This window comes from Conger conger, chromosome 18, assembly GCF_963514075.1.
Source record: "Conger conger chromosome 18, fConCon1.1, whole genome shotgun sequence".
Taxonomy (NCBI): domain Eukaryota; kingdom Metazoa; phylum Chordata; class Actinopteri; order Anguilliformes; family Congridae; genus Conger; species Conger conger.
In genome coordinates, this window is record NC_083777.1 from 30,511,532 (window position 1) to 30,526,297 (window position 14,766).

The following is a 14,766-nucleotide window of genomic DNA, read 5'->3' on the forward strand; positions in this document are numbered from 1 at the left end:
TTACAACAAGTATGCACTACAATGCATACTTATTCTCATGTACTTTCCATATCTGACATGCTCTACTACTTAGGTTGCTTGGTGATGCCTAGGATACTTTAGTAGGATACTTTAGTAGGATACTTTCGTTGAGTGAAACTAACTGAATTGTATGTGGTTGACTATACAGTCTCTTTGACTTCTACAGTGGTTAAATGGTGGTCAGTACGACTGTGCGAAATACAGTAAACTGGTTAGTGTACAATACAACACACAAAACAAAATGGCTTCCATGTTGAAGAACACAGAGGGCTTTCTCTAAAATTCGTATCTCTGAATATCCAGTTTGTACATAGAATGTATTTGCTCAGACATATTATATCCAGGGCTATCCACCTGTCTGGTTTTATCAGTTACCCTGGGGTTGCAGGACTCTTTCAGTTGTTCCAGGTTGCTTAAACAACTATTTCTAGCTCCTACTTACATACACAGTAAAATATACGGGTACGCTGGTAATATTCTTTTGGCAAAATTCCCAGAATGCACCTGGAATGTCTTCTCTGAACTAAAGCAGGATTCAGTCTTGCCCTTGGAGAGCTAGTGAGTGTGACAGATTTCATTGTTGTTCAACATTTCATTTATCAATGAAACCTATTTGTTTCACACACCTTTTCTCAGTTCTGGCATATGAACACAAAATGGTGGCACAATTTTGCAACCGAAGAAAGACCGTTTTAAGAGAATATTTGATATTTTCTACAATTATTATGATTGGTAAATGATGATCATTATGTTTAATGTACACAATTCTGACTGACTGGCTGTGCACAAATGGAATTTTGAATGACATCTAAACGTTAGACTTTTTGAGCAATGGAGTCATTTTATATTAAATGTATGTTCATATTTTTAAATGTGTTGTTATATAACTATTAAGTGTGACTGGTTCCAGGTGCATTCTGGGAATACCTTCATATTGTACAGTCATTTCAATAACTGCAGGATATACTTTATAAAAATAAAAAAAAACACATACAAAAATATAATATGTATTTGCTATGGTGCTACGAAATAAAAGCAGCTAAAAAAAAAAGGAATAAAAAAAAGATTCATTTTGCTCTGATAATGTGTGATTTCATATACAGTATATAAAATTATAGCCGCTGAAACTGTCCATTCCAGATGAAAATGGTAAATTGATATGCAGAAGGAATGGAAGTTGAAATGGTTTTTGCAGATTCTGTGAAACTGTTGGTTCACCTGGCTATTTTATTGATCAAGGAACGCATTGCATTTAAAGTGCATTATGATCTGAGATTATACAGCAAACTATCTGTGCATCATTCTTCGTATTTATGTTACACCACCATTATTGTATTTTAATTGACATTAAAAGAGTATTTTGTGATATTGCTATGATCATCACCCGTGTCCTCATTAACTGGGACACGCATCTCAAAAGAAGAAGTGATTACTCAAGAGTTATCCGTCTGTTATTAATGCCTGAAACATTTATGAAATATATTCCTTGCGTATTGACGTGATAACTGACATTTCGTATCGCCGCATACACACATTGCAGATTAAATGGTGTCCTTAATCAAACAGGACAAACAGGACCAGAGCAGGATCCTGCTCAGAATCCTCACATTTCCCTCTGACTGTGTTCCCTTAAGCGAATTAAAAGCAGTTATATTCTCGTCGGAAGCCGCGCGGAATGGCCTTCTTTTAAGTCTGCAGTTTTATAGGCAATAAAAACACAGACCTCTTTCTCCGTGGTCCTTTTTTTTTTAATAAAAATATATTTGAGACACAGCACATGGCTCGATACATAGACTTTTTTAAAATGGAGATTGAACACAGTGATGGCGGTGAGGGTCTGTTTGGGCCTTTTTCATTCACAAAACTGCTGTGAGACGTGAGCCACACCGCCGGGGTAAAGACTCAGAAACGCCGGACAGCAAGGCAACACGTCCGCACCCCCCTCCCCCCCCCTCCTCCTGTTCAACAGGCCTGTCTGATTGGTCAGAGTCCAGCCTGCTAGTCCCTCCCACTTCATTAGCAGGGACGTGATTTTTCCTTGATTAATCAGGCAATGACAGAATCGGATCAGATCATAGATTTGTCAGCCAGAGGCAGGGGACCTGGGTGTGCCATAAGCCCAAACGTCCAGGCCTTCCTGTGCCTTTCTGGCTGTTCCTGAGATGGACACTGATGATCTCCATGTCTGTAGTCCAGTGTGGATAGCAGTGTCTGCTAAGTGAAAGTAATGCGATGCGTTTATACTCTCTGCTCACTGATGGCAGTAGAGAATGTTCAGCAATAAAGCCAACAACTATAGTGGCTCCAGAAATTATTCTGGGTGGTTTCTGAAAATCTGATTAATCAGGGAAAATCACAGCCCTGCGTTCAATCCGAAATCTTTAAGCTTTTTTTTTTTTTAAGTACAAAAAGAAAAGAGATAAAACTTTATATACATCAGATGTACAGACTGAAGCTCACACACATAATTGCACTTTGCGCTAACAGAAGAGAGAGTGTGTGTAGAGGTGTGCGGCGGGTGGGCTGCAGGTGAGTCCAGGTGAGACAGGTAAGTGCTGGGTTGGCGGGAAGCGGTCCAGAGAGACGGGTCTGTGCAGTGGGTTCAGAGGGCGGTCCTGCTGGGCTTGGTCTTACTGGGTCTGTCTCTTGGCTTTCATTCTGAAAGAGAGGATTGACAAAGCACGTAAGTACAAAATATAGCAAGACTGGATGCTGTAGATGCCAATAAACTGAACGGGGTACATTCTTTACTTAAGATTACGATACACCCGGCTGTTTTGTACTATTCAGTGAGGGGAACAAACAGAATAGTTGTCACAGTAGTCATGAAGCAGAGGCAGAAGTGTCACCTGGCAATATGGTACACCAGACTAGTCAGCATTTTCACTAGAACTGTCGTTTTAACGGTGCAACAGTGGGGCGTTTCCCACGTTTCAGTGCAGTCTTTCTCCTGTAGTTTCCGTTTCGTAGCTGCTGTCACTGACTGAAACCTCCTGAACAATTGTTCAAATGCTGCACCTGGTAAGACCAATGAGGAATTGGGGGGGAAAAAAACCCCAATCATGGATTCTTTCCCCCCTTTCATTACACTTCTTAAGCCTGGCAAAGTGCCAGCGGTCGGTGTCCACGGCGATCAGAGGCGGTTTGAATAACGAGCGCGATGCTAATCAGCGGCGTCCCCAGGCGCCCCCCCTCTCTGCCTCCGTCTGTGCCTAAGTGCCGCGCATTGTGTGCATCGTGCGTCTGGCGGGTGTTCGGGCCCCTGTGTTCGGAGGGCCCGGCGTCCGCTCCGTACCGGGGCTGTTTTTTGTTGTGCAGAGCGACCGTTCGCACCTCCGCGTTTCCCAGACAATGCAGAACCACACAGGGGACGGTAAAGACCCACAGATATGTTCAGTGGGGGGGGGCGTTAGGGCATGTCTGTACACTCCCATTTGCATGCGCACAGCAGCAGCAACCCCCGTCACGCCAGACCTGGGCCAAATACATAATTGTTTTGGATTCAAATGCTTTTCTGTGCTCGAGTTATCTTCCTGATTGCAATTGAGCCAAGCAGAAGGACCAGAAGGCGTGGTTCCAATACACCAGATATGCTAATTAAATGTGGAAAAGTATTTGAATCCAAAAAGTATTTGAATCCAAATCGGTTGGCTGAGGTTGAGACCGTGTGTGAGAAACTCCCTCCAGCACTTACTAAACGCTGACCTTTAAATCCATTCACATGCGTTCAGATAAGAGGGGAAATAAATAATTAGATCACGAGGGTAGTGTGCTCTACATTTCCCTGGCCTATTTACATTCTCACTAGCCTGTATAAACCGATGAGCTAACGGCCCACTTTGTAGGGGGAGGGGGGCTCAGGGGGGTTGATCTATTACTATGACCTATGACCTATGACCTATTCTCCTCTTGTAAGTACACAGGTACACATGTCTGGGCACATGTACAGTATGTGTAAGTGGATACAAAAGGCATACATGTATGCATATCCTGTGTGTATGCGTGTACTGTATGTGCATGTTTAATGTTTACATTTCCTGACTTCATTTTCCTGTAATTAAATTCTATATATTTAAGTTCATATGGTTATGTTTCTAGATAAGTGTTTGTAACTCACCCCCCCCCCCCCTTCCCTTTCTGATTTTCTTTATTAGTTTACTTATTCCTGTCAGTCTCGTTTTGTACCGTAATTTGTGTACTCGAGGCGAAAGGCCTGACGGTGTGGAAGCGCTTGAGTGAGGCACTGACTCATTCACACGCTTTCAGATAAGATGGCAGAAGCCCAAAATCCCGCTAAACACAGTAACCGACACCGTGAAGCAGACTGCCAAACAGACACAATGCAGACCAGCCCCCGTCCAGGCAGGGAGCGTCAACAAGTTTATGGCACTCTTCAGAGGCACCGTCAACAAACATGCGCCTTTCATTAGAAAAACAAAACTGGAAATACAAGGGTATTTTTTTTGTGTGTTCTTGGCTTATTGTTATGTGAATCTTGGAAGTAAATTGTTTGACTTCAAGTCAAACTTGAAATGAGGTTTGCGCTCTGGGTAGACAGTATTACTCCTGAGAAGAGAGTTACTTTTGAGAACCTTTTTTTTTTTTTTAAATGTATATTAGAGTTTCGTTTTGCTGCATTTGAGTGTGGAAAGCACCAGCGGGGAGGAGGGTGACTGTAAGGGGATCCGAAGGGAAGCCCCTCGGCACAAACGCACGGCTCGTGAGAAGGTGTGAAAGCGTGGCGGAGAACGACGGGGGCATATTTCCTGCCCGAGAGGGAGCAGAGAGCGCTTACTTGTTCAGGGCGTTCTTTAGGTACTGCTGCAGCCACTTGGTCTCGGTGTTAATGCACACCTCCCGGTTGCTCTTCAGCCGGGCACTGTGGAGAGAGGCGGAGGATGGTGAGACAGGAAAATGACACGGACACTATGTCCCACTGTCACTTCAGTTACGCCCTCAGCTACAGAAAGGAGGTTGATAAAAGTATGCACTCTTTCTGAACTAAATCGCAGGCAGTGTGCACTTAAGAAGTGCCATTCCACTTGACATTGCATTGGTAGACTTAGATCACCGTTTAAAAGATTTTTTACATATTTTTGCACATGCTAAAGGCCCTATCTCAACAAAACCAATAGCAGAACCAGTAGTTGTGTTAGTGTTATTAGTTTTGTGTGTGCTAAAAGGTTTTGCATATGATATAGGTCTTAATAAAACAGGCCCTGAAAGTCCACCAATTGAGGATAATTGTAGTTTATAAATAATTACTTATAGAAATACTTTAGTTTACTTAAGATTGGCTAATTTGGTTTTAAAAAGTGTTTAGAAATATACTTAAATAAAACAAACTTGATGAACTCAAGTTCCTTTTTCATAAGGACAATCCTGTTGGACCTTCTTAAGCTAAAACCGTAGCATTTGCTAAAACCGTAGCATTTGGTAAAACCGTAGCATTTGCTAAAACCGTAGCATTTGGTAAAACCGTTGCATTGGTTTTTTCGAACGGTCGACATCTTGGGAGGTTTTAATGAAATTCTGAAGACATATTGCAGATTTTTCTCAGTCACATAAGCATTTATTGAGTATGTTCTCGGGTCATTTTGAGTAGAGGCATCTGTGCGTAACGGACCGTTTCTAATCAGACATATCACGTTAAGTTTCACGGACATTCACTCCGTGCGCACAGGCAGACTGCTCAGGTTCCCCCACCGAGCGATCAGGGAGCTTTCTTCAGTCGTCAACGCAAACCGCCAAACAAAACCCTGACCCTGATCTGAATCACGGCTGCTCGATTCTCTTTCAGGGAGCTGACTGAGGCCGATGGTGACCCGTCGCCCTGAACAGATCAGAACTTTTAGATTCCGTTCTCCCCCTCGTGTGTTCTTCTTCTGTGGTTGTGCCCTGTTCTTGCGACAGGGCCCGACAGTCTGCTGTCAAACAGCCTTTGTGGTCCTGTGCGTTTAGATTAGAGCGCACAAGCCTGTCGGATGTTCCTGCCGCAGGGCAGCCGGCATTGTGCAGAGATGACGTTAATCGCTCCTGCAATGCCCGGCAAATAAACAATGCCGTCATTAATCTCGTTTTCCTCTCGGTCAAACGACCAACTGTTTGCACCTGAAAACCGATAGCTAGTCTCTGCAACCGTTCTTGATTTATAGATAATGGCCAATGTAAAAATCCTCATGTGATTTTCTTTTTTTTAATCTGTGCGTTTTCCATTGCCCGGTTCACTTCATTGAGTTAGCTGACATTTAGTTTTTCTTGTGGGGCACCCTCTGTTTGAAAGTATACATTCCACTAAAAACAAAAAAGACCAGCAGCAAAAAAAAGCAAGACTGAAATTTGATTGGTTTCATTTAACCAATACCAGCCGTCCTAATGGCTACATTAGCCAAACTTGAGGAGTGCGTCAAAAGTTCTGGAAGAGTCTGAGGGGGGTGGGGGGGGGGGGGCAAGCTGTTCCACTACCTCAGGCATCCATTTTAGAGGAAAGGTTTCTGTTGGAGAGTCTCTGTAACTGGCACACATCTCCCGGCCAGCCGTATCGCCTCATGTCTAATCTGCGGCAGGGGGCACAGGAACTTCACAAGGAGCTGACAAGAGGTCACGTTTCATTTAGTGACTGTGAGGGTCAGAACTTTCAACAGACTACACAAGCACCTCACCACAAGAGGAAACAAAGATACTTTTGACCTCATCTTTTTCTTTTTTTAAGCTTCCAGAAGAACATGCTCTCAAAAAAACATTTAAAAAATATTTAATCCACTCGGTCCTCTCCGTGTGAAAGGGGCTACACCATGAGCGGGGGTTGGGCTCCCTCTTCATGTGGAGGGAAGGTGAGGACAGTGGAGGGGCTGGAGGGGTTTGTGTGTTTTGGGCTCCGGGCCCCTCTCCCTCTCTGATTGAGGGAGCAGGTGTGTGTGTGGGGGGGGGGGGGGAGTGACAGCAGGCAGTAATTGCTTCACAGCGTGCTAAGAGCAACAGCAAACAGAGGGGTAGGGTTCCCAGAGCCCCGTCCCCACTCGGCTGAGCCCATCAAGGGCCGGGGGGGGGGGGAGTCCTGCTGCTCTGCCGTCCTCCCGGCTCTGACTCTGACTCTGACTCCCGTGTCACAGCCAGGGATGTTTGCTCAGGCCCCGACGCTCTCCCCCGACCGGCCGACACCTGGCCCCCCACCCCTCCCCCAGGCCCCGTCCCGCGCCCCGCTGCATGTCTTCAATCTCTCATCACTGCTCCTCCAGGGAGCGAGGGCTTCTGAATGTCATGAACACGTGTACGCACACACACGCACACACGCACGCACGCACGCACGCACGCACGCACACACACACGCACGCACGCACACACACACACACGTTGTGTTGTGTTTAATTAATTCAGCAGATGCTCTCATTCTGGGAAACTAGAAGGAGAACTTAAGTGCCTCCAGATCAGACGTGTTTACGTCCTCCGACAGCTGGGTGCTGGAAGGGAAGGCCAGCAGTAAAAGCTCAAACTGTACGGATGGTCTGAGAAACTGCATTTCCTCATTCATTTGAGAAAAAAAGAGAGAAAACTTTCATTTTCATTTGCTTCTGTCCTTTTTCAGACTGTCAGAGGTTTGAGCGAGACAACACATTCACAACATGTTAAAAAAAAAAAAAAAGTGAAAGAAAAGAAATGCCATTTCTCGATAACGCGACAGGAAAATGTGCGAGAGGGAAACTTGACAGGGCTGATTCTTTTGGCACCTTTTGTTTCCTGCAAAACTTCCCCCATAGACGCTCCCTCTGACCCTGATTAAGGGCCCGGGTTGGGGCGCACACTGCCGATCGGGCTCCTTTCAGAGACCCAGGCAGCTCTGGAGATTGATGGGGAGAGATGACTGATCTTCCCCATACAGGGGGACCCCAGCAGCAGGGCGGGGTCTGCGGTGGGGGACCCCAGGCTGGGTTAAAGGGCAGCCCGGCTCTTTCTCAGAGAGGAGACCGCAGCCCGCTCCACACGTGTGCCCAACATCTATGTCTAATCGCATGTTCACTTTCACATCTTCCAGACGAGGCTTGATTGTTGTGTTGTGTGGTGCTGTATTGCGTTTAGTTTTGTTGTGTTGGTTGTTGTGTTAGTAAAGCATGTTATTCACATGATCTGGACGGAGCAGTTGGGCGTGTTGTGTTGTGTTGTGTTGTGTGGTGCAGTACTGCTTTGACTTGTGTGGGTTGTTGAGTTTGTAAAGTGTGGTACTCACATAACCTGGACGGAGCAGTTGGCCATGTTGTGTTGAGTTGTGTTGTGTTGTGTGGTGCTGTATTGCGTTTAGTTTTGTTGTGTTGGTTGTTGTGTTCGTAAAGCATGTTATTCACATGATCTGGACGGAGCAGTTGGGCGTGTTGTGTTGTGTTGTGTGGTGCTGTATTGCGTTTAGTTTTGTTGTGTTGTGTTGGTTATTGTGTTTGTAAAGCGTGGTACTCACATAACCTGGAAGGAGCAGTTGGGCGAGTGGAGGAAGTGCAGCTTGCGGATGCTCCTCTGAGGGACGTTGTTCACCGTGGTGCGGCACCTGCACCGCTCCACCAGGCTGATGGGTTTCGCTGCAACACACAACCACCAGTGTGAGATCCCACATCTCCACTGAGCTATCACAGAGCTGCAACACACAACCACCAGTGTGAGCTCCCACATCTACACTGAGCTGCAACACACAACCACCAGCGTGAGATCCCACATCTCCACTGAGCTATCACAGAGCTGCAACACACAACCACCAGTGTGAGCTCCCACATCTGAGTTATTTCAGCACCCTCTGTCCTGGGGTTTACAGTGGATTCACTCATCCGATACTCTTAAAGCTAAGACTAACTCTTAACACTCGTACTGCTAATCCTAACCCCACACTCTTTCAGCTAACCCTAACCCTAACTCTTATACACTTACAGCTAATGCTAACCCCGAATACACTCATGGCTAACGCTAACCCGGACCCCACGCTCACAGCTGATGCTAACAATAACCCTTATACTCTTACAGCTGCAGTGCACACACTCAGCGCCGCACTCTTACAGGTAACGGCAACCAAAATAGTCTTGCAGCTAATCCTGACCCTGACTCTAACACTCGTACAGCAAAACCTGACCCTAACCCCACCTAAACCCACGTTGTTACAGCTAACCATAACTCCACACTCTCAGAGCTGACCCCGGTGTCCTGTTTACAGGGCGTACACTCTGGGGTTTCACTGGGAGCGTTTAAGGGGTTTGCAGCGCTGCCACTGACCCGTCAGATCCGCAGTGCAGAGCGGCCACACCACAGGGTACCGCCAAACTGGGGGTTTAGCAGACCACCCATCCAGCCCTCCATCACAAATCACCCATCTTTGGGCACACCTAACTCTCCATCACAAATCACCCATCTTTGGGCACACCTAACTCTCCATCACACATCACTGATCTCACTGCATACATAACTCTCCATCACTAATCACTGATCTCACTGCATACATAACTCTCCATCACTGATCACTGATCTCACTGCATACATAACTCTCCATCACTAATCACTGATCTCACTGCATACATAACTCTCCATCACTGATCACTGATCTCACTGCATACATAACTCTCCATCACAAATCACTGATCTCACTGCATACATAACTCTCCATCACAAATCACTGATCTCACTGCATACATAACTCTCCATCACTAATCACTGATCTCACTGCATACATAACTCTCCATCACTAATCACTGATCTCACTGCATACATAACTCTCCATCGCTAATCACTGATCTCACTGTACACCTAACTCTCCATCACAAATCACTGATCTCACTGCACACCTAACTCTCCATCACAAGATCACTGATCTCACTGCACACCCAGATCTTAGCTAAAATCAACAATTTTACGGACACCCGATTGAGCTGAACTGATTTAGCTGATTCCCGCACGAAATAACACTGCCTCTACTGCAAACCACAGAGAACCGCGCTCTCAAAAACTCACTTGAATAAATGCACATTCACCTTAGGAAATGCAAGTCCCAATTAAACAGCTTTTACCAAGTCTTTGATTATTATGTGAGTTTCTTAATTAAATAACAAATATTTATTTATTACAAAACAAAGATATGCAACGGATTGTATGAACTGAATTAGATAATTACCTACCCAAATAATTTCCTCAGTGCCTTATGAAATGAATGCACATTTTTGTAATGTTTCTTAAAAACAAATGCATTACAAATACAGTTCGCTTGGGTTATTTAACCTAATCAAATTATTTATATTAGAGTATGATGTATATACAGTGTTAAAATAACACAGTGAAGAAATTTAATAATCTAATTCTTCGTTTGAGAACTGTGGTTGCGCTCATATCTTCAAGTAATCGCAGTTTTATGGAACGTTTTTTTAAAATATAAACTTAATGACAGCGAATTAAATGCAGAGTAAAGTATGCTACATACAGTGCGGTGGAGTTTAATATAATTACATATAATCTCTTTAATCCCTTCATTACAATCAAATGTATAGAAAGAAAATCTGTTAGTTAATATTTACATACTAGAGTGATAGCGTCACCATGCAAAAATGCAAACTAGTACGCTTTTTCAAACAGTGCAAACATTGCATTTATTGATTCCTGTACCGGCGCGAATTCAAAATAAGATGAATGGTAGTAATGTGTCTCGTGTTTTTGTTTTTCGTAATAATCATAACTTTCATAAAGCCGTATTACGGTAGCTTCATCTAATCTCGGTAAGATTACTGAATCATCATATGCGCATTCTTCAAATACTACAGGCACAGTCGTACTTAAATCGACATCACCTTTCTTTCAAGGACGTTAGCGCCAGCATTTGCTTTGAATTACCCTCGCTCACACACGGGCGTCCTGACGCGAAACGCCGCACGCACGCACGTACTCCCCATCCCCCGCAACGCCGCTCATCTCTCCCTCACTTTACAGATATTATCATATAAAAGACAGGCTCATTACGCGACGCAAAGGCCGATTGAAGTGCCAAGCGCTGCTATCGCGGCGGTGTTGTTTTATCTCCCAATTTGTGGGTAATTAAAGAAAAACAAAAGGGGACAAATACACACATTAATCAGCGATGCATGCCGCTGAGGTTAACTGCCACGGAGACCAAATGTTGTATCCCGATGCTCTTTGTACAGATTGCTAGTTAAATACAGATGTGCGTAAATTCTCCATGCGGCGTTTGTCCACCAATTGCTTATTAGTATAATAGAGTACCAATGCGAGCTTAAAGGAAACCAATAGTATGAATTTCAGTTATATGCAGAAACCCTAGCCGCTAGAGCAAAACAGTTTACCTTATCCATTATAATGAATTAAAAGTGAATTAAAAGTAAAAAAAAGAATTAATTTGCCGTACACAAGACAAAAATTATATTAGACTCGACCGATTTAATTGGCAACATGACCAGTGAATAAAAAGTTCAACAAAGTTTCAATCTAAAAAAAAAAAAAAAACTAAAAAAAACCTGCTCTAGCCTTTTTGCAACCAAATGTGCTGCGCAACTTTCCCTTACGCTTTTGCACGAAGTATCGGGCTCAGAACTTGCAGAGCGTTCACGTCCACGACAACGGCCCCGTCCACAAAGGAATAAAACCGCTGAACTCACCGTCCGATACGTGTGTGTGCATCGCCAACGTCAGCAAAGCCATTATCGCGAGCAGTCTGAGATCCATTGTGGGTGGTTTGCGGAGGGTCCTGCGCGTGTAGGTTCCAGGGCAACTCTGACTGAAAGGACCGTCTGCAGAGTGTTAAATTCACGCCGAGCGACCACCCCACCTCCCCCCCCCCCCCCCTTTTTTTTTTCGCGGAGGAGAGAGAGGGGGGGGTGCCCTTCAAGTGATGTATCACCCTTGGCGCGATAAATATCCTCTATTAGAATCTTTGGCTCCAAATCAAAGAGTATCCTTGTGGATTTCCCCAACGTAGTTCACTGAATTTAGATTCATAGCTAGTATTCCCGTTTGTGTTTTTGTTAATGTCCTAGTCCTAGTCAGGAGGAAATGCGTTGCATTTGCCCTTTGCCGTCCAGTCGCCAGCATACAGCAGCCCTATCCATCTCTTCATTGCAAAATGAAATCCTGGGCATCTGCTCATGTATTATTTTTTTTACAGTCAGTTCGTTTAAAGATGCGCTGGACTGTTTTGCACGTTAAGTTATTCAGTCACGGTTATTCTAACTGAATTATTAAAACAGCATTGACAGGCTCCTAAGTAGGCTACGTGCATTGTGTTCTTACATCGGGGAGTCAGGGACGCTAATAAAATATAGACTTAAGTCGCATTATCGGTCTGATGGATCCCAAAACAATTGGTTTACTTTGAAATATTACTGTTTTTCCATTGCGGCTTCCAGTGTAATCTGCCAAACGTTTAATGGTGTGGAATTATTTGGGTGTGTAACAGGACACAGATGTGTGTTCGGTCTCCGAATTGGCTGCTACCCGCTAGAGAAACGGTGTGTTGTGCCAGACCTGTATCTGTACAATGGCGTTGGGGGGTGTTGTTGCAGAGTAGTAATACAAATCGGATCTGTGAATGGACAGTCTGTATGGCCACACTGAAACCGTTCCCATGTTCAAAACCTGCGCAGCGCTGCTCTGCGGCATTCGTTGCCCAAGCCTGCAAGAAGTTTATTCTCACACAGATGTTTTCGCACAGACGTTTTCAGAACAGAAAGGTGCAAAAACGGATGCTGCGGGTATGAAGTTTGAAGACGCAGTGTGCATCCAGCTCGAAAAAGAACACATTTAATTTCCAGTTTATCTTTATTCCCCAGATCGCAACATTGCTTTTAGGATCCATTACACAAAATGAAATATGTTCGAATATGTTCGATCTATATAGACCTATACGTCAGCTGCTAGTCTTACGAATACTTCACTTTTATGCGTAGACCTGTTATTTGACATGCTTTTCAAGCGATTTTACTGGGGCAATAAGTAGACGCCTCTTCAAAAGCTTCTGAGAGATAACAGCACTAACAAGCGCCTGGCTGGAGATGCGATTTACAAGCAGGGGAGTTCACACCCGTGCTGAGAATCTCGGACACCTTGGCCGAGCTGCAGGGGAATAAATCTCTCTGAACCCCGGTTCCAGTGCAGCCGCTAGCATATCGCGCTGGGGAAGGGGTCGTGGGTGATGGGAAATGTACGAAATCCACTTCCTCCACATTCTGATTTGGAACTATACCAACTGACGGCCGCTTAGACCGCTCAGATGGCTACGGAAACATGGAAAAGCAAAACAAAAAACTTGTATAGTGCAAAAATAAAATAAAAAGCGTGTCGACATATCCAAGGAATATGCCACATTTCATGCACATTAGTGAGTGGCCTATATTAGTTGATTTTATAATCATAATGTTTTATAATTAAATTAATAAAGAGAGTAGTCTCACAAATATTCAATATCAACAGATTCCGTAAACAAAGTGACGATTCGCATCGTCAGTTGTTTAAACCAGTAATGTACTCTAAGTATGCTCAGTTTTTTTTTTGTGCGCGTTTACGTTGGTGCTTCATCGTGTATGAAATGTCATCGCTTTATTGGTGTTATGATTTCCGGTCTCTGGGTCGGTTGAATGAACAAAAACACAACAAGCTTCCATAAATTGTACAAATAATCGTTGGGGTTCCACAACAGCACAGGAAAAGCGGGCTTGTATTACCCTGCTGGATCTGTTTTCAGGCCAGGACTCTTTAACATTTGCTGGCTGAACCCAGAGGATAAAGAAAAAAGATCAAATGGAGAAGTGAGTAAGATGTTTACGCTGCGTTTGGTCCACCGCCGATGACGGCGATGACTCTGCTCCTTTGTGAATGAATGTGACGGTGGGATGGGGCGATGCATTAAGATCACACGGAGGACATATCGCTGTCCTCCGGCCCCACGGCTCTCCCTAATCTGCTCTGGGTTGTGTACGCTGGGCCTGAGCAGACTCCTGAGCTCTGTAAACACACGGCCCAGAAGGGAAGCCCGATGTCTTATCAGTGAGCCCCGCATGAGCTCCAGGGCCAGATGTGTGGGTCTGGCCCCCGGCCCCCCTGCCCCCCTGCCCCCGCACGGACCCCCACGGACCCCGGGCTCCTGCCGAAACGCTGACGCTGAGCAGGACTGGGCTCCATTAGACACCCGCATAATCTGCCGGGTGATGGAAAAGATTCGCGAGACCTCTTATTTCACTCAGAGTTCTCATTCGATTGGCGCTCGCCAAAGTCGATCAGGAGGAAAAAAAATCGTCCGGATTGTTTTCTTCACCGAATCAAGCGAACAAGCGCGCACTGTGCTCCTGCTGACTGTTTTTTGTAGTCCAGAAGTCCAGGGGTGGAGACGGGCTGTTTTTTATGTGATGCTAAATCAAGGGGCCTGCATCACAAAGTGGGATCATGGAGTCAGCTGGATAACTGGACAGAGTAAAACCCAGAACCCTCCCATATCTAGAACATAAGTGCTGTTTTACTTGGCAAATGGTTTTCCAGCGAACTCAGTAATCCAGGTTTTTTTTTAAATTTGTTTTAGCTCCCTCGTCATTATCTGGACCAGTTACTCATCCTCCGGTCTCCCCCCCGCCCCCCCCCAGCTGGTGTGTGGTCAGTGTTTTGGCACAAAATGGCTGTCCAGCATCATCCTGGAGGGTGTAACATACAGCCATTCACCTCAGCAATGCTCACCTTTTCCTGCTACCTACTGCTTGGTTTGCCTGAAAGCTAAATAGTATCTAG

At 44.9% G+C, this 14,766-nt stretch overlaps 1 protein-coding gene across 1 annotated transcript; it reads right to left on the reverse strand.

Moving 5' to 3' along the window:
- Window positions 1–1,747: 1,747 nt before the first annotated feature.
- cxcl12a (chemokine (C-X-C motif) ligand 12a (stromal cell-derived factor 1)) lies at window positions 1,748–11,801 on the reverse strand. Its single transcript, XM_061228193.1, has 4 exons — window positions 11,652–11,801; window positions 8,471–8,588; window positions 4,817–4,900; window positions 1,748–2,679 (listed from the first exon to the last, which is right to left on the reverse strand). Exons 1-4 carry the CDS (start codon window positions 11,716–11,718, stop codon window positions 2,652–2,654), a joined length of 297 nt encoding a protein of 98 aa, XP_061084177.1. The 5' UTR covers window positions 11,719–11,801; the 3' UTR covers window positions 1,748–2,651.
- Between the last annotated feature and the right edge of the window lie 2,965 nt (window positions 11,802–14,766).

Bases quoted from the DNA above. Each gene is read 5' to 3' on its own strand.
- cxcl12a (XM_061228193.1), bottom strand. From the start codon at position 11,718: ATGGATCTCAGACTGCTCGCGATAATGGCTTTGCTGACGTTGGCGATG. The intron at 4,901-8,470 runs GTGAGTACCACG...CTCTCTCCACAG, and splicing joins AACTGCTCCTTCCAGGTTAT to TGCCCGGCTGAAGAGCAACC. The intron at 2,680-4,816 runs GTAAGCGCTCTC...CCTCTCTTTCAG, and splicing joins CTAAAGAACGCCCTGAACAA to AATGAAAGCCAAGAGACAGA.